At 39.1% G+C, this 23,863-nt stretch overlaps 1 protein-coding gene across 5 annotated transcripts in view; it reads left to right on the plus strand.

The window, feature by feature from the left end:
• The window catches only part of CSNK1A1 (casein kinase 1 alpha 1), a 36,214-nt gene extending 13,163 nt beyond the window's left edge, over positions 1-23,051 (plus strand). Inside the window, exons 3-11 of one of the 5 annotated variants that reach the window (XM_040573191.1) lie at positions 362-488; positions 2,264-2,362; positions 4,698-4,781; positions 8,116-8,255; positions 11,332-11,410; positions 12,409-12,483; positions 13,659-13,765; positions 14,647-14,795; positions 20,362-23,051. In XM_040573191.1, the coding sequence (XP_040429125.1) occupies positions 362-488; positions 2,264-2,362; positions 4,698-4,781; positions 8,116-8,255; positions 11,332-11,410; positions 12,409-12,483; positions 13,659-13,765; positions 14,647-14,795; positions 20,362-20,369 (868 nt within the window). In that variant the 3' untranslated portion in view covers positions 20,370-23,051. Of the gene's footprint in view, positions 1-361; positions 489-2,263; positions 2,363-4,697; positions 4,782-8,115; positions 8,256-11,331; positions 11,411-12,408; positions 12,484-13,658; positions 13,766-14,646; positions 14,801-20,361 lie in introns of those variants that run through there. The other 4 variants (XM_040573193.1, XM_040573194.1, XM_040573195.1 and 1 more) reach the window with 4 other exon arrangements.
• Positions 23,052-23,863: the final 812 nt, after the last annotated feature.

Consider the following 23,863-nt stretch of genomic DNA (forward strand, 5'->3'; position numbering starts at 1 on the left):
GGAGGCGAAGTGGGGAAAGCATTTCTTACTATAGCAACTAGAAATTAAACTGCCTAGGTGCTGACTTTACTTCTCTGACTAAAGTTAACCATTGTACTGATAGTTGTCTTAGAGTTGACAGCAAGAGGAGCTCGTGCAGGTGACAGCTAAGCACAGAGAGCTTGGAAGCAGTAAGATACATGTTATAGAATCAAGTTACTTCTCCTAGAACTTTGATGTTCTACAAGCATATCCATTTTGAGGGTGATCACTTCTGTATATTCAAAAGTATAACTTACTCCAATTGATGCTTGTCTCACCAATGCTTACTGATGACTAATTTGTACAGTTCATGCTAACACTGAATAACCTTTTGTTGCAGGTGGTATGGTCAAGAAAAGGATTACAATGTTCTAGTTATGGATCTTCTTGGTCCCAGCCTTGAAGACCTTTTCAACTTCTGTTCTCGCAGGTTTACGATGAAAACAGTACTTATGCTAGCAGACCAGGTATGTGCAAACCTTACTGTGAGGAAGTTAAAAACCCTGAATTATTTTGTGTAATGTGGTTCTCTTTCAGTTGGTTAAATGTGTTAAGCAGTGTTCTACATGGCTAAACAAACACTGGACCTCTGTAGGAACAAAGTAATACTAGGCTTCTCTGTGCTGTGGCCTACAAAATGAACCTGCAGTGGGAGTGCGGTGGAGATACCAGCTCCTTGATGCTATGGATCCAAGAAATACAGTTTTAAAGAGATCTGAGAAGTACAGTTTTAAACTATGCAGGCAAATAAGAGTGGATTAGTTGCCAGCATTAGCCATGGGGGTGGTGGGAGGAGGTCTGAAGCAGCCTGCCCTTGTGGTCTGATTCAATGAGAAGTTGTTCATGTTGGCCAGCTGTGTTGGCAGGTGGGCAATGTGCAAGACTATGGGTCTGTTCTCATTGAATTTCACTGTGCTCCCAAGCTCCTGTAATTCCTAGTACCAGACCATGAGCTAGTAAATACTGGTTTGGTCGTTGCTGTGTTTAAGAAAGTTTGTTATTGAGATGCCACCTCAAACTTAACGAAGGCCTCGCATGCTTCTTAATAGGACATCAGGAGTGCCTATCAGTGTAGTTGAAATATACCAATTGCTAGAAAAAGACTTTGTCATGATACCATGTATGGTATTTGAGATAGCCGCTTGCTATTTAGCATATAGCTCGATTGTACCGTCCTCAGTTACTTGAAGGCAGTAAGGGATTCACGAGTCAAATTTTCAGTGGTAGTTTAAATTTCATCTAACATTACGTAATTGATGTTAGTACCAAGTTGTCACTTGGCCAGATGCTCGTAGAATCCCAGGCTCATGGCCAGGGAAGCTCACAGCAGTTGTATGGAGACAAGGTCAGCTGTCCCTTTTCTCAGCTGATTTAAGCGACTGGTATGCTTGCTCTAGAAAGAAACATTTGCCTGCTTGCTTAGCTAGAGTCAGGATGTTACAGCGGTTCTGGAGAATCTGCATAGTTCTTGTCTGGTATTCCTTTGTATGGTAAATGCTAATTAGTTGTCATCTGGGAGATGCAGCTGGAATGTAGGATGTCAGTGTATGAAACTGGCTTTTAGGCCATAGTACAGTAGAACAGCTGCTAAGGATATGATGTTTTAACAGTTCCACTCGCTAAAGACTGCATGAAGTGTTTTTTAATAGCCGAAAAGCTATAACATATAAACTTGTGTGCTGTGGTCTCACGTACAGGAAATAGCATGACCATATATGATGCTACAGTTGTATCAGAACTTGTCTTTAGCAGCTGCCATTCTTGGATTGCAATAGTCTAGATAGGATAGTGTGGGCCACAAAGTTGTTACTTGCTCTACGAAAAATACCTGGGAAAAAGTGATGCTTAAGTGAATAACTAGCTGAATAAATAACTGCGGTGGGGCATCATGTGGAGAGACAAGCTTTAAAATTCTCATGGTAGGTATAGAAAAGCTTTGTTTGAACTCAAAAAAGTAAATTACTCTTTAATGGGACACTGTAGTTAGAAGATGAACTTGAATGTATGGGAAATAATTTGAGGTATTTAATCTTCAAGCTCCTGACAAAGATTATAGAATTTTAACATGTAAAAAAAAAAATTCTTTGAAGAGCATATAAAAGACTTTATTTTCATCAAACAAATTATAAACTTACATTGCAGAGGAAGGTACGGCTAAAAAGTCAGGCTTTAATTGAAGGTTTAAGCGAATTGTATTCTTACTGAATCTCACCTGTTCTTGTTGGTGTTTTGTTTTTTACAGATGATCAGTAGAATTGAATATGTGCACACAAAGAATTTTATACACAGAGACATTAAACCAGATAACTTCCTAATGGGTATTGGGCGTCACTGTAATAAGGTTAGTCGAATGCTGTGTTTAAAAGATCCAAAGAGAATGGCTGTTACTTGATTCAAGCTCCACAGCCTTGTTAAAATTCATTGCTGAAACTGATGTTTTGGATGCTAAACCATGATTCTTTGATGTGAGAACTTGGATTTGTGTCCTCTACTAAATAGTGGCATACGCATGGGTTTTCTGACCTGCCCTCTGAGATGGACTTGATTGCAAGATGATTTCTAGGCTTGCAACAAGATCATAAACTAACCCTAGAGAATGCTTTGTTACTTTCATCAATGATGGAGTTTCGTTATTGAGATGACTGTTGTAATAGCATTTTTTTCTCAATGATAAAGTCAAATCTGTGGCTTTGGGGATGGCTTCCTGGGATGAAAAGAAAGTACCAACGTGGGATCTCCTGACCTACCAGTCTTCAGGGCATTAAATCTTACAGTGACAGACTGGTAAAGAGAACTCTTCAGCCACCAGAATTGTGGATAAGACTAATAGTCGACATGTAGATCAATTGTCTATAAATAAATGAATCTATGCCAATATGTGAATGGAAAACTTCAGAGTACCTGAATATGTTGTACAACAAAAAACTCAGTATGTGAACAAAAGGTGGGTGGAGGAGGGGTGGGCTGAAGTTGTTACACATTTGGGTGGGTAAACATAGTCAGAAGTGCATGTTTGCAGTTGGGGGGGAAAAGTTTTCTGTATATAAGGCTTTATTTTTAGTCTTGAGTGAAATATGCTTAATCCTGCTATTTGTATGTCAAGCTCGGGCAGACAGGCAGCATTGGCAATGCATTAAGCATGCTACTTAATAGAAATTAACTTCAGAACAAATGTACATGATCAAGCTGTTTATTGGAAGCAAGATTCCCACTTATTTTCTATATATACCGTTAGAGAATGTCTAATCTCTAGGCACTACTAGTGTTTAAAATGTTTACCTTTGTTTGCCTGTATGAATGCCAACTTCAGGGCCATGAACATTAGAAGGGGAAAACCTGATTAATATGTAAGGTAACAGCTCTTGTCTGAAGAGGTGCAGTGCACTGAATGTTTAGATACAACCATTGTTGGAAAAGCTTGTAAGTCTAATTGAAAGGTAGTCTTTTTGTAATCCTGTTGCTGTTAAACTTTGCTCATTCCCAAGTTTCATACTTTCACTCTGTAGAGCTCCTATTTTTCTCTGCTGTGTTGAGCAGTTAGGCTCCTTAATTTTCTGGCAAGACTTGGAGTAAAAATAAAGCTTTATTTTTTTCCTAGTTCTAGTTTCTGATTTCTAGTTCTTTTTTGGACCATTTTTCTATGCTTTTGCACAGTCATGCTAGGTTGGCATTGTTGCCCTCTGGTTCATCTTGATGCGGATTAATGGCCTAGAAGGTGCTGCTGTGCTTATTTTAGTGGAAGAACACATTAGATTTGCATCAGCTGGAAAAAAAGCCTATAAAAGTTATTTTTCTTCTTTTCCCGTTAGTATATTAACTAGGGAGCCATGCAGTGTTATGGTGGCAAATACTTTCTGTGAGCGTGGGCTTTGTTACTGATACAGGGGTTTAGAGATCAGAGATGCTTCACAGAAACGTGAATCAATAGGTTAACACGAGCAAAAGGAGAATTGGGTTGCTTCAGTTTGGAACTAGGTGTTTTATCTAGGGAACACTTGCCACCACACAGTATTTAATTTTCCAAAGGTATAGTTTTTTTTAAAAAGATGACTGTACACAATTTAAGGAAAATATCAGCCACAAATACTAGAATAGCATGGTAATCTTGTTCCAGTAGCTTCCTGTCAGTTATATTAAAAAACAAACTTTTTTCAAATTTTAATTTGGTGATTGGGAGATACTTGGCTCCCACTTTAAAAGATGAATTTTCAGCTCTGCTAGAAATAAGCCCTGCATGCTTATGAAAGTAAACTTTAAGGTGACTAAATGCCTTCTACCTCTTCCTTACTGAAGATTTACTTTTTCTAAATGTATTTTGGGGGAAGGGCAGTTTGTGGAACCAAAGGATGCTTTTGTAAGCAAAACCTCAATTTCCTTTTTTAATAGAGCCAAATGTCACCATTGTTATCCCTGGTAAGGCAGTGCCATTTTGGAGCGGCTCGCAGTTGAAATTTACCTTGCCTCATCTTTCAAATTTTCTCCTTGCAAAAAAAAATATTAAAATAAAATAAAAACATACGTAGCTTTTGGAAAACTACAGTGCTTGGTGGAAGAAGGATGGCATTTGGCTACCCTTGTTCTTTCTCGAATGCCTCGGTGTTGCCTGTCTGCGCCGGCCATTGTTGCAATGTAAGCAATACTGTTTGATGCACTGCCACCCTCTATTGTTTGTTCAGTGTTTAGAATCTCCAGTGGGGAAGAGGAAAAGAAGCATGACTGTTAGTACTTCTCAGGACCCATCTTTCTCAGGATTAAACCAGGTCTGAACTGTCTCCTATTCCAACCTCAACCCCAAATTCATGTGCTTTTTTTGTTTGGTTTTGTTTTGGGTTTTTTTTGGTTCTGTTTTTTTTTTTTCTGGAGAATGTAGACCTCGCAAAAGCACCTCTTATGTTGGCATTATTCAGACATACTTGGCAAACATGTAACATTACTAAGATGTTTCCCTGTGGCGCTTGTTTAAATTGTGAAATTATTTCTAAACTTGGTTTTAAGAAGGGCTAAATGTACATGCTTGATTTCAGATGCAGAAGCAGGTTTTATTTTTGTCCCTTAAAATGGAAAGGCGAGCTCTTGGATGTGTTGAACAATAGATGTGCCACCCAAATGAAATAGCAGGGCTTCTGTGCACAGCTGTCTGCTTGCCTTCCTGTAGGGTTCCCACAGTGTCTTTGAATGCCCATGGAGCAGTTCTGCTATCACATCAACCAGACTTTCCCATGTAGTTTTTGTTCAAAATCTTTCCAAACGTGTGACGAGACTCTCATTTTCATCTGTTGTTCTTATAAAATCAAACTACTCCAATAAGCTTGGAGAATTATGAGCCTATCTAGTGCTAAATGTAGTGCTCCTGATTCTTCAAAAGAAGATGAATTGGAAAGAAATGAAGACATATGCCTATTTCTAGCAGGACAACTGGAAATTGCTGGATATGAATCATAGCTGAGGAGTTTTGCCATACCATCAGCCTGTAGCTTTCCACAATAAGTCTTCAAGTATTAAATCTTAGACAGCTAGCTGCTGTATGCAGGCTGACAGATTTCTGTTGCCTGCTTTAGAAACTTGCTTATCAGTTGAGGCAGAGACTTTGATCTACTTCTCTAGTTGCTCTTGGCAAAAATCTTGCCCTACTTCTCCAGTTTCCTGCTGATCATGCAACAAACAGAATTAAGGTGGTATGAGGTTATCTGTGGAAATACTTCTGTTTGGTGGTTGACGTTGGTATGTTCTGTACTCATCCAAATCAGGCTATAATCTTCCACCATCTCTTTTTGAGGTGGACTTACTCATGTGCCTTCTGCCCATCCAGAATGGAAAATACAGAATGAGCTGAAGCTGGCGAATGGAGTAAACTTCCCCAGAGAAGTCAGTGCTGTCAAACAATAAATATCCAATAACTTCACTAGTGTAAAGCAGGACTATGTTTATGAATTAACTCTGTTTTTGTCTTTTGTCTTTTTTTAAAGAGGACCACCCATACATCTTGAAGAATACAGAATTACCTTTCTCAGATTTAATGTTTAGAGCTTGTAGCAGCAGTGGAAGAGCCAGAACATCACTTAGTAATTTACTTTTCTAGCTCCTGAAGAAAGTAATCTGACAAGTCTGTGCTAAACAAAGAACTAGACACCAGCTATTTGTGTATTAGAGGCGTAGTTTGAATGTTAACTATATTGAATCATGATCTGTGACTTTGTCCCTTCGTAACATTAATGGCAAGATCCAGAAGATTACAGAAAAGAAAGAATGAAGGCTTTTAATTGTTAAATTTTAACTAGATGTGCAGTAAAAATGTTGCATTTGTAGCATTTAGTTTCCCTCCCTCTCGAGGCACAGTGTTTTACTAAAACTAATTGACAAAGACCTTGTGAAAGAAGTTATTGCAAACTGTACATCAGAGACTGTCATCAGATTGTGGACCTTTAATCAGAAAATAGAGGATTGCATTTGAGGTCAAGCTTTGCAGGAAAGTTGCATTTGCAGTACAGTAATCACATATAAACTTTATACTGTCTGCTTTAGGAGTTTAATATCAAAATTGCTAAATTCCTGGTAGCTTGAGGACATTTCCGTGCTCACTAAGCAAATAACTACCTCTAGTGGTAGCTGTAGTGGGTGCAACAAAAAGATCACCGCCACCTTTCCCAAACTGTTGTTATGAAATGCAGTTTAAAAACCTGTTTTACCTCCTCTTGCTCAAAGCATTCTGGGCTTTCAGGGTGATTTTCAGTAGGATAGTGTGTAGAAAGCAACTGTACAAAAACTTTGTTGCATGTAAGTCACAGCACAACTTCAGCTTAAGGATTTCTGCTCTAACATCAGCTGTATAAAGAAGGTTTTAGGGTTTTAACTATGTTCTTTTTGCTTGTATAGACTGCTATAGTTAGAAATTCTTCAACCAGAATTATAAAATCTACTGTGCAATTCAGAAACTCTTTCATTGTCTTGCATTCATCCATGTCAAGTGTCGTGTTATAATTCACAGCAATTCCAGTGTACTGGAGTGACCCTGCTTTGTTCTTGAATGCAGATATACCTGCATATCCGTCTCAATACTTCTTTGCATTTAAAGCTGTATCTTCTGGTCCGGAATCACCTTTAAGGTGATGCTGAATAGGTTTTTACTGAGAACTTCTCGATCCTTATCTCATCTTCCATCATCTCCCCTCCCCAGTTACTTTTGCAGTATTCATTAATTTGTAGGGGTTGTAGTCCCTGATCCTGTAGCATTAATCCAGCCTTGGAAACAGTTCAGCCAGATAAGTAGATTGGAGACCGATTGCTAGAATTTGAAATGTTCCTTACGTACTTCTGCCTCAGCTGTTTTTTTTGCCTAGTCCTGAAATCTTGTCGCAAGAAGGTATTGTCTGTATTAACATTTGTAGATTGGCTGGCTGTTAGCACACTAACTGGCATGCACTCAGTTGTTGCTAGATACCAAATCATTGAGCAAGCTTCATTATTAGAAACCTAAATTGGATTCCTTGTACTAGGCTCTTCCTGGCTGTATTAATATCGTCAGCAAGGGTTTCCTGCGGCTGTGGTCATCTTCTGGTAGTCTTAAGAAGAGCATATGATTGAAAGCAAGATGTCTTGTTTGCTGATGGAGGTTTTGGTCTTATGCTCTGCAAAACGGCCAGTGTTCTTTGATACATGGAGAAGAATATAGGATGTGCATCACTTGCATTAAGCTGCTGAGTTGCCATTAACTATCTATGTGCTGCTCTAGTGCGAGTGGGTTTTTGTGAAGTGTATGCTTGCAGAATCAGTTTTTTCCCAGATTGTGCGCTGTAGTTACTGAGCTAATGTGATACAAACTGCAGTAGTAACCTAAGACAGTTGTAGAACTAAGCTACGGATGCAGAGTAGCACAATCTAACCTGTTCCACTGGACTGAAAAAAGGCTTGAACTAATTCACTTTAAGTTTTTGAACTTACTAGTTAAAATTAGTTGTGACTCTGCACTGTTACTTTGCTTCCTCTGAACTGTAGGCTGTTAGGTTGTGTGGATGTGTTAAACTGTAGCTAATGCCTAGTGAAAGTGGTTGGGGGTTCCTTGTATACAAATATAATGTGTTTTTATTTTTCTTTAAGTTATTCCTTATTGACTTTGGTTTGGCCAAAAAGTACCGGGACAACAGGACAAGGCAACACATACCATACAGAGAAGACAAAAATCTCACTGGCACAGCTCGATATGCCAGTATCAACGCACATCTTGGCATTGAGCAGAGGTGAGTTCAAGGAGATTACCATTGTGCTCTTTGAGGCTGCAAGATGATCTTATTTGTAAGCTTCTGAGATTTCTAAACTAATTTTCTATGAGTAAGTGTATATATCTCTCTGCAAGTGCTTTTCCATTTGGCTGCTTATGCAAGGATAGGAAAAGAAGGCCAAAGCACCTAACTTGCTTCTTGGAGAGATGCTGTCTTGCAAACAAGAGGTAGATGTTCTGTGTACTTCCTTTTTTTAGGACAAGATACGCTGTTATGTGGCTCTGTCAGAGGACCTTCACAGATACAATTTTGCCTTTTTCTGATTGTGTTGGTACCTGTTAATGCCAGTGTTGACTGGCTTGAGATGCAATTCCGTGGCCAGAAAGGGTATTCTAAAGCTGGTGTTCTGTGACTTCCCTTCAAGTTACCAAACTATTGTTAATCCTCTTGCTTGCAAGTGAGACTTTGTGATCCCACGACTGCTTCACTCATGCTGTTTTGGTTTCTGCTGTAACAGTAGTTGCAGCACTGCATATATCTGTGTACACGTCTATATATATTTGACTTCTGTTTAATCAAAAAACATGTTTTTAGTGTCCAGATCAAAAGAATATTGTTGTTACAGTATCCTAGCAGTACTCTGTTGGAGAATAGCACTTCAGGTTCTTTAGAATTTAATGTTAGGCCATTGCGAGTGATGAAATGATAGCTCAAATCTGTTCCTTGTTTGAGTGCCTAGATAATATATTGTGTTAAGTATAATACTCCAGCTGTGCTGTATGATGCTGAGGTCTCTTAGACATAGCCAAAATTCCCTGAATGTCTATGCCTATAACTTTGAATTTAATCAAGATGGCAATGACAGAATTTCTAGTGGCCAATGTTGACAGAACATGCAACTTGGGGCTTTAAGTTGTTCCACGTTTCCTCTTTGCTTTAACTTCCTTAAGGTTCCTTAAGAATATTTTGTCTGTCAGTAACATTGTTTAAGCTTGACACATGGATCCAGTAGGGTAAATGACAGGTGGTGTAACTTCCAATGTAAATACATTTTGCAGAACTTAAGCTTTTCTTTTAAGGGAATAGCCATGCTAGCCCTTGCAGTGAAGGGAGGGAGCTGCAAAGGATTACTGGTGTTGAATTCAATGTAGTTTGGTATATGCTAAAAGTTATTAAACTGTCTGTGTGAAACTTATGGCAGAATGTTTCAGCTGTTAGTGCTATAGTTGAACTGTTACACAACATGTTTTCCTGTATTTAATGACAGCTATTCCTAAGGGGCTGTTGGCAGTGTTCTCCATTTCTTGGTTCAGTAATGGGGAGTATCATCCCGTTTTCAAAGTCCTGAAAATCATTTTTATCAGCACACATTCAAATGTAATATATCCATTAAAGATTGCAAAACTAAAAATTTCCTACAAAAAAAAAAATCATGAAATTAACGAATGAACTAGATGGGGGATGGAAGCTATTAATCCCTTGTGTGTTCACGAATCTACCACTGTCTTTTCAGAAAACATAATTTTATGCCATGGCCCCATACTGGTTCACTGGGTTCTGTTGACAATTAAAATGCACAATTCTAATAGAATCAGCAAGCTTTGCAGGCAGGAGTTTGTGGTCTTCGTATCATTTTTCGTCCCTCTGCCAACGGCTGTGGTTTCGTGTTACTGCTGAGATGACCCGAGAGCTAGCTGCTGGTAAGGGGCGCGAACCAGTCTCATCCTTGAACCCTGGCCCCAGCTAGTGATTTTTTTTTTTTGTTCTTGCAATGTGGTGCCTCAGCAAGCCGAGCTGATTCTCTTTTGGGGTAACTCCCTGCAGTGGTTCCCCAAGAAGTCATCTAGAACAAGTGTGGGCTGACAGGCAGGCTTGGGGGGTATGGCTGGTGGTTACGCTGGCTTGGCCGTAATGTGAAGCTGCACCTATAGCTTCTTTCCTGTGGTGCCAAGATCCAGAGGTAGGTCTGTCTTGGTTCTTAGAGGTTGTTCTCACTTTAAGGGAGCTGTTTTGCCCTTATCCATATGTATAAGCCTGTTAGCACTCCCACTTTCTCAGCCTCTTACTCCCTTGTGAGGGTAGTAGGTGTATAGTCTTTCCTGCCACCATTTAAATGCTTTTCTTGTAGATCTGCCTGAGTGACAAAGCAGCAGCTATACCTGTCAACTTCTCTTGATAAGGGAGCTGGGAGGAGAGAAATAAGGTTTTTGCTAGTTTTTTTTCTCATGTTAAATAGATGTCAGCTGCAGAGAGACAGTCACAGGAAAAATCTGACTCTACTACAGCTGGGAAGAGGCAAGTTTGCCAAGAGGAAAAAAATCACGGAGGATTTTTTCCACTTCAGTGAGCCGTGCTAGCCTTAGTAATCATGAAAGTTGTGCGGCAAAGTATGATGGTATTCATGTGCCTGAAGCATGGATCTGGGGCATATGCAGTACAAAAAAAATTGGAAGCTTTTTCTCCTGAAAAGTTAGCGTGCAAATTCTCAGTGAAGGAGAGTTAACTTTGGAGTTCTCCAGCTGCCTTGAAACAGACTTCCTGTGGGGAGAATGCCAAGAGGCACCTCTCTGATGCGTGCACCTTTCTGAATATGACTTGTCTTGTAAAAATTGTGCAGGCAATTCTGTGGTTTTTTTTAACAGAAGTGAGAAAAGGAATGAGTTATGCCTTTGTGAATACACTGCTGTTTTGGGCCTAGATGTTCGTTATTGGTCCCAGACTGATGCAAGGTTCAGGGGAGAAGAAAAAAAGATTAGATCAAAGATTTTGATCTTCCTGAAAAAGTTAGGACTAATATCATGCATCTCTCTTGCAATGTATTCCTTGGTTCCTACAGGTAAAACTTCGATTACTACCAAGCTACTTAATTAAATGGGGAAACCCATTTATTTTTTTCCTTTATTTTCCAAAGTTTTTGTGTTTACTCCAAGTATTCTACTGCAGCTACAGATAAAAAAATACACAATGCCTACTAACTATCCCTTGATTCTTTGCATATTTTTGGTTTGTTTTAGTTTTACAATGATTTCTTACTTTATTTCAAGTAGTAAGATGCTGAAATTTGTAATTCGGGCTATTCTTTCCTTTTCTACAGTCGCCGGGATGACATGGAGTCTCTAGGCTATGTATTGATGTATTTTAACAGAACCAGCCTGCCTTGGCAAGGATTAAAGGTAGGTAATGTTGCTTTTTTTTTCTCCCCACCCTCCCTGTTTTTTTAATGTTTGGGAACCGTACTTCTGCCTCCTTGTTTGGGGTGGGTTGCTATATATAATGTTTACCTTCAGCTTTTCCCAAGGCACGATATTTATAGAATGTAGAAAAAAGATTCTGTCTGCTTCTTGTACAGCAGGCAAAATGTGTATTGTTTGACTCTCCTAAAATTTATGCTAAACAATAGCTTACCATCAGCTTTGCAAATTATTATTGTCCTGTCCAAGGCTGAGACCCTCTTTGGGAAGTGGAAAAGAACATTTTTAGTGGCTATCTGAATTGCTGCAGAGAGCATGGAAATCTCTTTTCTACCAGGTTAAGCTTTAATGGTATCTTCAGTCTAGTTTATGGCAAAACTGAATGATTGTTAGCTGAAACATACTTGTTTCAAGTATTATTATGTATGGAATCCAACTGTAAGCATGGCAGGTATTTCTTTTTTCTGTTATAGAGACTTCAATGACTTGTTTCCATGTATTAATTGTTTTTCTTCCTCTGTGTGAGTGTTGTGTAACTCAAATAGTGCTGCAGCTGCAGATGTTAGATTTCCAAAGGCAAGCAGCTTGTGGAACACTAGAACGCTTTAGCAGCAAATTACTGTAATGGCTGTGTACTGAAGCACATAGGCAGAACTTGAATGGGATACTAAATGGGAATTAATACAACTTTGGCAAGTAGATAGGCAAGTCTGGTCTGTTTAATGGTCAAAAGCAGCACCTAGAACTACACCAGCTACGCCACGTGAGGGAAGCATCAGACTGCAACAAATGGTATTAAACTGTATCCAAATCTTAATACCAGCTTGACCTTCATTCTCTTTGCAGTAAGTGTGTAGGACTTGGAGATTTCGTGTAAAATACTTAGGGTTGACCAAAGGATTTTTCTTTTTTTTTGCTGCTGTCCTTGTTAATCCAGTGTTGCACAATATCTCTTATATTGTGACCTACATGTTCCACAGGCTGCAACAAAGAAGCAAAAGTATGAAAAGATTAGTGAAAAGAAAATGTCCACTCCTGTTGAGGTTTTGTGTAAGGTAAGAGTTTCCAAATGATGTCATGCTGTGAAATGGAAATTCTTTTCTTTCTTGTTTTTAAAACTAGAGCCAGTGTATTAGTCTCACATGGCATTTGCTGCTGAATAATGCTCTGTCAGTCAATGGATGCCTTGTGTTTGGCCACCCAACAAGACTACGAATGTGTGTAATAGGGCAGGCATTCACCGCTGTTTCTTGGCATAGCTCATGCCACCATACTTCGAGTTGTTGGTGACCATCAGCTGTGCTCTCCAGCTCTCTGGAGAGGCTTATGCAGTTCTTAAACATTAACAGTGAATATTCAATATGTGCCGCCTTGAGTAAATAAAACAGGTAGAGCTGTATAGGTTGCTTTTACCTGTTGGTGGTTCTTCTGAAGATTGTTCAGGTTATCCTCTTATCTCAAATGCAGCATGTAGTTAAATTGGATGTCAGTTACAGTTAGAGCCACGTCGCAGAACAGTGGTTTTCCAATGCTGTCTTTTAAGGTCTTAAGGTTTCTCTTGGGCTGTACAGCCATGAGCTCATTAACAAAGGTCCTTGAGAACACATGATAGTTTTGCACTTTAAATAGCAGCACCAAGGATGGTACTTTCCAGATATGCACACTTATACACCCTTAGTGTGGCATTTTCCAAACTGCTGAATTGTTACACACAGGTTTTCTTGTAGTATGCCATTATGCTGCATTCAGTTACCTACTTGAATGTAGGCTTTAGTACGTTCTTTAAAATCTTCACGATTTAAGTCTTCACAACTAGTCGTAACTGTCCTCTAGTATGTTCAAGTAGATTATCACGGAAATAAAGCGGGATATTTTCAGAGACAATTACAGTTTCTCATTTCAGAGGTCTAATTAATAAGAACTAGGTTTAATTAGAATTAAATTGCTTTAAATGTTATATATTGGCAGCTTTGGTTGCTGAGGATTTGATTGCAGACAATGCATCAGGTTACAGTTCAGGGGAAAGAATACATACCTGGTAACTGGCTGATCAAATCAGCTTTCTAAAATACCAGGTAAGGGAACAACTAGAAGCAAGGTGAATTTAGAGATGTGAACCTTCAGACAGTTTTCTTTTTCCATTGTAGGTAGAGCTTTTTGCCTTCTGTAGGATTGTAAGGAGCTTTTTACTGCAAGTCATGGCTTGATTAATGACACTGTTGATTTACAGGGATTCCCTGCAGAATTTGCCATGTATCTGAACTACTGTCGTGGCCTGCGCTTTGAAGAGGCACCAGATTACATGTATCTGAGGCAATTATTCCGTATACTTTTCAGGTCAGTCTCAAAGTGGAGAAGTACAGAAACTCGCCCATGCTTTACCAGTTGATAACTACTCTGTGGAACTTGCACTGTAGAAAGCTGCTCCGTGTGTGTGTGTGGTGTACGGAGTTCTGTGACTCCTTCGATTTTGGAGTTTAAAAAGGGATTATAAATGGCTCTTTAAAAGACCTGGAACGATACTGTGCAATGTCATGTATGAAGGAAAACATTCTCCTGTTTGAGTTGTATGATCTGACCACTAATGCTAGAGAGTTGAGCCCATGCTTCAAATTCTGTTGCAAGTGGATTATGAAACTGACCCCTTGGTAGAAGAATTTGAAGTTTTTCACATTTGCTGATGGGTGATGAGAATAGCAGTAGTGTCCAAGAGGTGGATTTTGGTGGAGGGGAATTATGATGTTTCCTTGAGTTTGTTAGAGAAACCGGAACATAAACCCAACCTTGCAGAGCGAATAGTGCCTGTGAAATGAGGAGCTGGTACTGGTCTTTCAAGAATATCCAAGTTTCTAGAATCTAAAGAAATTTCTATTTGATAAATTTGGGATTTACAACACTGCAGTTCTCCTCAGAACTGTATACATTAAAGAAGGTTGAGAATCCCAGTGCAGAGAAAGCAATAAACTGGGTTATGAGGAAGTGCTGTTTCTACAAATGCGGGATATTGCATAAACAGTGAAGAAAACAGTTTGATGGTATTTGGGCTTGCTTCAAGAATCCCTTTAAGTTAGTAATACTTAATGTTCATATATCATTCATAATCTCCAAAGCAGCTTACAAAAAATACTAATCTCTGGTTCTGGGTTTTCAGCAAAGATTCGGTCTAAACACTAAAGTGGTTATGATGTGTTACAGTAAAGTATTTCGCTCTTTTCTAGGACCTTGAACCACCAATATGACTACACATTCGACTGGACAATGTTAAAGCAGAAAGCAGCACAGCAGGCAGCCTCTTCCAGTGGGCAGGGGCAGCAGGCCCAAACCCCCACAGGCAAGCAAACTGACAAATCCAAGAGTAACATGAAAGGTTAGTAGCCAAGAACCAAGTGACGTTACAGGAAAAAAAATTACACTAATTTGGACAATGTTGGCAATTTAAGTGTTAGATCAAGGAGGTGGTTTAAAAAATATATTTGGCTGCTAATTAAAAAAAAAAAGACGTCCTTGGAGAATTTGACTACTAACTTTAAACCAAAATGTCCTTGTTCTTCATATCATTTCTTCTGGGGATGTTGGGTCATTTTAACCACTGCATCTTTTGCTCCTGCATTAACCACTTTCCAAAAACAAGAAACTGACTTGGTGTTGGGAATGTGACATTTTTATTTATTTTTATTTATATATATACATATATTATATATATTTATATATATATAAATATATAATACAATCCAAAATCCTAGACCTAACACTTCTTAAGGGATAATTCTCATCAACTAGGCAAGGATCTAGAGACTTTGGGTTCTACTCTGTTCCAGCTGTTGTAGTGCTGTGGGTTTGCTTCTGTTCTGTATGCCTCAAACATTGGAAACAGAAAATTGTGAATGATCTGGCTTTCTCTGGTGGGTTTGCATTGAGACATTAGTCCACAGCTAAAGGAAAGGACCATTGGGCTCAAAATGTCTTGCATAAATTGAGGAGTAACCTTAAACTAATGTGGTCTGCCAAGTCACAATTTTCTGAAGTATATAGATGGTTTGTGGTGGGTCTTAAGGTTTCTTAACTATTTTTAATGTTTCTAGGTTATGGCTTCAAGGGGAAATGTTGTGAAATATTAAAGATGCAGTTGTATAAAAACTGAAAACTGAGTTCTGAAGAGGCACTTAATTTTTTATGCAGTCTGTAGGCGTTTAAATTTTTTTCAAGTACATCTGCCAGTGTTAGCCTAGTAAGCCACTGGAATAAAACAGTGCTACAGCTATTACAGTTAGTCCTCGCATGAAACTGATTCTTCACGATGAGGTATGGATAAAACTGAAGCCAGAGGGGTTGCTCAAGTGAGTAACAGAGAAACTGGGTTTGAATTATGTACTGAGGTATTGCTACTGCTGGCTACTCTTCAGAACATTCTTGTCTTGACTCCAGTTTTAGTAATTATTAAATTATTATTTAGTAGTTATTAAGCTAATATGGCAGAGTTGAAGAAGTGCAGAAGTCTTTATGGAAAGTTTATCAAAATGTTGTTTTTTATGTGTTGTGGTAGCTTTTAAACCTTACCAGATGTCTTTAGTCAGAAGAGCTATCCATAGGTATAACTCTTGTTCTCTGTTTTTCTGGATGAAATAAAATACCTGCTGGTCTTCCCAAGGCTCAATCTGAATGTTCCTTGAAGGGAAAAAAAAAAAAAAAGAAAAAATCCATAGGGGTATCATTAAATGTCAGATTCCTTGATACAGAGAGTCCAGCTTGGTTTGCTGGAGTCAAGGGTTTTTACAACACTGAAGGCTGTGAACCAGTTCCCTTGTTTGAAACCGTGGTTCATAATAGACTCAGGTATAAAGCAACAGGAGTGGATGGTTTCATGAAATAGGAAGCTCTGATTGGAGTTCAGAACCCACTGCTGAAGCCAGTCCTTTGTCAGGGTGTGGAAAGGTTGGTTGTTAAAGCAGGAAGGAGTAATTTAAGCAAAAATGCAGATGGTCAAAGACCTCAATTTTCTGCCTCCACTTTTCAATGAAGATTTAGTGGCAGAATGCAAAGCTACAGCTGACTGACAAGCATGAGTAACAGTCTGTATTATGATTGAACCCTATAGACCATTTCTGTTTCTTGATGGACCTTTCCCATCACTGGTAACGAGGTCCATGAAGACATTTGTTTTTCTAGTAGAGTTTCATTGGCTCTTGGAGTAACAACCTCCCAGTGGAATGACTCCATCCTCTTCTCTCCTATCATGAAGAAAAGGTTCATGAGCCTTGGATTGATCAAGCTGTAATATCAGCAAAGCATTAAAGTAGTGCTTGGGAAACATCTGAAGACTTTCCATCTTCTTGCAATGGTTAGCCTCAATCTCTTCTTCAAAGTAAAGATTCCAAATGTCTAAAAATTTTACATGCCTTTTTTGAGGAATCTTGTCTGTTACTGAAGAACTGAAACAGCTAAGCTCAAGCAGAAGGTTATATGATTCTTGTGTTGCTGTCGCTTTGAGGATTAATGAAATATGTGGTTATTTTGTAAAAGTTCAGTTAAATTCTCGTGTAGCTGCTGTAGCAAAGCCTATCCTATCCTGCTGTCCGGAAGTGGCTTAAAGGGCTCCACCATATCAAATTATACCCACTTGGTAACCATATCCAGGTTAACAAGAGTACTGAATAGCAATTTACGGGTGCATTTATTGAGTAAAATATTACAGAATAAAGTGCAAGTACTACTGAAGATGTGCATCTTGATGAAAACGTAACCATCTTTCAAATCGTGTTCAGACACTTACATGACATAGGTTTGACAGTGTGTTCATCTGTAGATGTTCCTGTCTCTTGTAACTCAGTTCCAGATGAAATCATTTCATTGAGTTTTTCTTGCAGGTTAATCAGGCTGAGTATTCTGTTTGGTTCCAGGGTAGGCCTGCCAATGCCCTTTTTTCCCCCTTCCTGTCCCTCTCTTCTGGAACCGTGTGGCTGTGTCTTTTGTAACAGCAAGATCATCTGGTTTTGAACTTGGGAGAGGTGAACTGAACAGATCGAGTTTCCCTGCTGATGCTGGGAAGTTGAGCTCAATCTTTTGACAGCGCGGTAGTTGTTCAGGTGTGATTTGTAACAATTGTTACAGTCAGCTTCCCTCAGACATAACTAACTGTTTCAGTCAATCTCCAGAAAAAAAAATCTATCATTCCATTTGAGAGATGCTTTCAATTCACTTCAGTGCAGAGTTCTTTAGCCCATCAGCAGTCCCATTATCATTCACTGGATGCCTTTGGTCATGGCAGTATTTCTCAGAACAGACTATTCATCTCTTCTTGAGATTTAGCCAATTGACAGCTAAACACTTCGCTGCTTGTTTCTGCAGCTAGCTATTTCATAGGGAAAAAGTTGGAACCTCTTTCAAGTAGAGGAGTCCCTTGAAGTATGACAGTACAGTTATTCTTCTTCCTTTGATCGAATCTGTGGCTATAGCAATATTAAAACAATTTGAGCATCCCTCATGTACCATTGGGGTGATGGGAGTTTGGGGAACACCTTGGATGGTCGAGGTGTGATACACGTGCAGATTTGAGCTGGCCCTGTATATGGTAAAGGCTTGCTACAGAGACAGATGCCTGCATAAGCTCTCCAACACACTCTTCATACTGGCGGAGTCATGTATGCTACATGACTGCTCAGTCATTTCATTTACCAGCTGTTGTTGGTCTGCATTTGTGAACACGTCTACGTAGTCTTAACAGGAGTTGTGAAGGGCATTGTGGGTTGAATCCAGCTCCCTGTTGCTCTTTAAATAGTTGACAATTCTGTTGCCCATAATACTTTGAATTTGAGGGGTTTAATTTGAAGCAACTTGCCTTGGGTTGACTGCGTTGTCTACCAAGTTCTGGGTAAAACAGCTTGGGAAGAGCAGAGAAGAGCCATCACCATCAGAGTGAACAGTGGATGCTCTTGACAGCAGTATGTGCACCACAAGGCTGTTCAGCCGTTTGGGCTGGATTTTGAAATGTTTTCTTTCCGAGAGTTGACCATGAAGAATTATTTAACAGGTAATCCGATACATGAGGACAACAAACTGCTTCTTTCTCATTTTTGATTCAAAGAAAGGTGATTCCTGCTGCTTGAAGGAACTAGCAGTGAATATTTGTAATTGGGAATCTCTAATTCTCTCTTGTGTCTGAGAGATTTATTTTGAGAAGGCAAGCAGTGTGCTCTGGTTCTGATAATATCATTACTTTAGCCCATGCAAATCTGATTTCTTGAGGTACTTGAAATGTATCTGAGTTGAATAAAAGCATCATCCAGTTGACTGATACCTGTGTAAGTAGTTTAGATGCTTGTCTAACTGGAGAAGCCCCGCCAAAGATAGCCATATTGCATTGATTTTTTTCATACATCAGTTATCAAATGGGAGTCTGGAGCATTGCACTCTACCCTTCAAAAGGGACTTAGCTTTCCAGACTTCTGCGTAGTAAAGACTGTTAGCCCAGAACAAATAGCAGTGTGTCATTTGTTAACATATCCTTTGTCCTCCGGTTTGAGATCCCAGTTTCACTTGAAATGCTCGGGCCTCTAAAGCAATGAGTTGATCTGTTTGCTCCAACACAGGGAGCATACCTTCGTTCTTAAGTTAATTTTGGCTGCTTTGATGGAGAAAGTGCTTCAAGTGATGAATCAGCTTTCACTGATGAACACATTAAATGGAAAAACAGTGTAACTTTCAGTTGTGTGCATCCAGTAAGGGTTATGTGCAACTTTGTCCCAGTGGAACTAAGGGATAACTGGGGCTTCTGTGAGAATTTACATGCGAGTAGGAATGACTGTTTCAGTTCCAGCATGGGATTTTTATTTTTTTTATTTCTATTTTTTAGAATTCCTAGTGTTTCCTAGCTGTTTTTCTGGGTGCTATCCAGATATATTTTTGAATGAATATCAGGCTACTTTTAAGACTTGGTTGCGTAGGTTTCTCTCTGGATGACTGCACAAGCTATAGCTGAGGTCAGCTTTGTAGTTTACTCTGAAGATATTTCTGTTGCAAAATCCAGAGCTATTGCTCAAACAAATTCATACACTCACAGAATACCCTGCTGTTTGAAGGGCATCCAGAGTAGAAAATTGCTTGGCAAAGTAGTTTTTGGTTTATGTTCCTGTTAACTCTTTATAGCACAGTGCTGCTGAGTCACCAGAAATGAGTATATCAGCAGTCTCAAGAAGAGAAGACTAGCTTAGCTTGCAGTAACTGGTTCTTTGAGGTCTGTATGTGTGTTCTTTTTACTCTCTGCTTTCCACGATACATTAAACTTGTCATTTGGAGTTCTGAACTCAAACCCAGTTGTTTTTGACATCCAACTTTTGGGTCAAATGGGTTGTTTCCCTTGTCCTTGGAAGGACAGAAGGTATGCTGGGTTCCTAGTCACTGTTAGAGGTTCTCACCTCTGTTCTGGTTGCCCAGAGCATTGTACATCTGAGCATGTAGTGAACACCAGTTACTGTAAGGTAAGTTGTTTTCTTTTTCTTCTGTCTGTGTGTCATTACTGTACTCTCTGAAGAGCACCAGTGCAATCAGATGAGTTTGACATTCAAGGATAGGAACATGAGATGTTGAGACAAGTAGAAAACAATCCTATGAAATTACATCCTGCTTCCTAGTGGCAATAACACATTTGCTTTCAAATTGTTGGTCTAAATTCGTGTTTGAGGAATGTGGCATCCAGCTGATGCCTAAGCCTTTTTTTTTCCAGTGCAGTACTAGATGAAAGTGAGAGCTGTGCATTTTTGCTAAAGTGTGATGGCAAATACTGGTTAGCTTTGGGAAAGGACATGAGGAACTCTGCAATTGTGACGTGGAGCAGCATTTTCCCCTTTGACCATAACTGATGTTTAATTCTCCTGCCCTGAAGGCTGTTTCTCATTTTCATCCAGTATCAGTAAGTTGCCCTTGTGTTTATCTTGCAGGTTTCTGAGCATGGAGAGGATGGGACAAAGCAGAGCAGATCGGAGCAGGACTTGTCACTCCCCAAATCCTAGAAATTTTAGTTCATACGTACACTTGCCAGTGGCTGTGGGCAACCATTTACTTGGTGTAAAGAACTTAATATCAGTATAAACTGGCTCTGGGCAGCGTCAATGATGCTGCACTTTGAGTTGTAGCAGCTGTAATTGTGAATATTACTGAGATAGTGAAACATGGTGTCCAGTTTTCTATTGCATTTTTTTCAAGTGGAAAAGTTAACTAATGGTTGACACACAAGTGGAGAAAATTGTGCATATGCCAATTTTTGTTACCTTTTTACTTTGAACTACACTGCTTATGAGATCTCATTGTTTTGGAAGAATGGCATGAACAGTCTTCGGCAACAGTTGTGATAATTGTAAATGCTCACAATTGTGCACTCTTTTCTGGTTATTCCTCCCTGGGTTTTGAAAGTTGTACACTTTAAACATTCTTAAAATTGTTGGCTTCTATGTGCAACATATCGAGCCAGCTGACATGGTAGTAACCAAAGATTCCAGTTTTTAAGCGTATGAAAGACTCTGCCTGCTTACCTGTGCTAGAAATAACACATCTAAAGTGAAGACTTAAGAGAAACTTAGCGACTACTAGATAATCTTTAGGACTCTGCATTAACTCTATAATGTTCTTGGTATAAAAGGAAAAACAGCATATTTGTCACAAAATTTAGTTAACATCTTACAACTGAACCTGTATGTAAGTTGCTTAGATAAATGTAATCACTGTAAACATCTATATGATCTGGGATTTTGTTTTTATTTTGAAGCGGGAGCTTTTTTTTGTTTACAAGTTCATTAAAAACTAAAAACTGTTTCTGTAAGGATTTTTTTAAAATTTGCCTTGTTAATTCAGTTTAAGAAATCTGCATTACCCTGTTTTTTAAACCAGGTTTCAAGGCCATTTGTTAAGCAAAAGAAAGAAGTCATATTTCTTTCTAAATCATTTTAGATTTAGTGTTGTAACTCTTCCTCACTTTGTTTTTAAATAAATTTTGTATTTTTTCCTTGAGGGGGAAGGGGCAGTCTTGCATTTTTATAACTTGTTGTTTGAGACCCAGCCCTCTATACTAAGATTGGATTATTTTTTTTTAAATAAAGTAAAATGGCATCTTTTGCAGACCCGGTATTGGCAGTGTAACAAGTGCTGCCATGTCATGCATTGGCTGGACTGACTTGTGATTGCTAGTTTTGAGAAAAATTTGGATGGAGTATTTGGATGGTTTTAAACCAAGGCATTTTCTTTCAAGTTCTTGTGAAGTGGATATGACCAGATTTACTCTTGTTCTTGGGGACAGCCTCACGCCGTGCAGAGTTCACATTGGTTACTGCCCCAGGCTGTCTTCCTTCTCACTCCTATTCTAGCCCAGCTGAAAGACAGAAATACTTTTATTGCTGGTAATTCTTTAACAGTGTAATTTATTCCTTTATAGCATGTCAGAATAAATTAAAAAAATGTCTGAAAATGCTGCCAGATGCCTATTGTGTAAATGTTGTTTGTATGTTAGCTTTTTAGACAGTTTCCATGCATGTAACAGAGTTCCTGGTCACAGTTCATATTTTTACTGTTTGAAAAGATCTTTCATTTTGAAACCTGTTTCTTCAAGGTAATAATTACACTGTGCACTCTGTCATCTTAGAGTGGTAATCTGGATCAAGGCTGCACACTTGTGCAGTCACTATGCATACTGCCTGTACAGGAAGGATCTGCTCTGAGATGATGATAAACTTCAGCTGGAGAGCTTTGTGTGCTAACTAACAATTGGATAGATAAACTGGGAGTACAGGGAGGCAAAAAGTCTGCCAGGCTTCAGAGAGATTTGTGCATATTTGGAAACTTGTATGATGTTTAAGAGCATTCTTTCTGTTACCTGGAAGATGAAAGAAATGTAGCTCATTCTTCTGGATAAGTTTTTTTTTTTTTTTTTTAAGGCTCATCCAAATAAGGATGCCTTATGAGCCATGCCTCAGATGAAGACTGGTGTGTTTCTATACTGGTATCTAGAATACTATGCTAAGTCCTTATGTATGATTTTTGCTGTCTAGGCAATGCATCTGACAGCATGCATTGGTGTAAGAGGAAGAAGCATCAATGAAATGCCTCCTTGGCAGCTGTTTTCAGAGTGGCTGCTTGGAATTGTTTAGTACCACTTCTCTTGCTTTGACATGAGATACTCTAAAAATTAGAGGAAATAATTTGGTTTCAGGAGAAGAAATTGTTTCCTCTGTTCATTAAACTTACTCAAAATTTCTAGGAGGGTTATCAAAGTTTAAAAACAAAACTGCCCTTGAATAAGCAATGTAGGCAAGAACAGCCTGTAATGCTTGGCATGTCAAAATGCGTTGGTTTGTAGTTCTTGCTACTGCAAGCCTTGTCATACAGAAGAGCATGGAGTCCAGTTAGTCTTTAAAACTTGGTATGTTAAGGGTTTGCTTCTACACAGAAGCGTGAGCTGAAACTGTCAGCTGTGTTGTGCTTCGTTGCAGAATACCAGCCTTCGCCAGACATGCTGAACAAGATGGCAACCTTTCTCAAAGAGATGCTGTGATGATATTGAACACTCATTTGCTGTATGATCTATTTGGTTTGTAACAAAGATTTAAAACTGAAGCATTAAAAACTATGTGGATCTTGACTTTTTGGCTGCAGCTTTGCAAAGGTCTTGTGTTGAAAGGTTTACTCTTATCTGCTATCCTGATGCAAAGTCAAAAACTTCTGCAAGGAAACCCAGGCCCTTCCCAAGTAATTATTGTAACAGCCATACAGTGCAAGAACTACAACCGTGTGCTCCCTGTAAAGTGCTAGAATTCAGGTAACGAAACAAGACTGTGACAAATAAGCTCTCAGCCATCTTCCTAAGCTGCGTACAGTGTCTTAAAGCAGTTTATTAACTTTATAGCAACTCAGCCACCTTTTAAAGGCTTGCTCAACTGGGAGGGTGGGGTACTTGGGTAATATATGAGTTCATTATTTTTAACCAGTTTAAACTTTTCCTTGTTGCAAGCAATTGCAAGCTCCAAAAGACAAAGACTGCTTTAGGTCTCATCTATTACAGTATCATCCTGCTGAGGAACGTTGTCCTGCATTGCCCACTATCCTACACAGTGTTTGGGTGATAGTGATGAATGCAAGCCCTGGCTTCTCGTGCAGAAGCATCTGTGCTTGAATATATTGTGGCAACCTGCAAAAGCTATATGTTTTCTGCTGCTTTGGCAAGCCTGCCCATTGTATCCCACCCCATCTTTTTTTTGGTGGTTTCTATTGAATTTCATCTATTTTTTTTTTCAAGCTTACATGTTGATTTGTTCTGCCTGCTTTCTCAGTTGGCTTTTTCAGGTGTGTTGCTTATAACTTCCAGGAAGTTGGATGTGCCTTTGTGTGCTGTGCTTTTCCTTAAACAGATTTCAGCAGAGGTGAAGGCACCTAAGTCAGCTGCTGCTGCTTTGG

The sequence above is a fragment of the Cygnus olor genome, chromosome 14 (assembly GCF_009769625.2).
Source record: "Cygnus olor isolate bCygOlo1 chromosome 14, bCygOlo1.pri.v2, whole genome shotgun sequence".
Classification (NCBI taxonomy): domain Eukaryota; kingdom Metazoa; phylum Chordata; class Aves; order Anseriformes; family Anatidae; genus Cygnus; species Cygnus olor.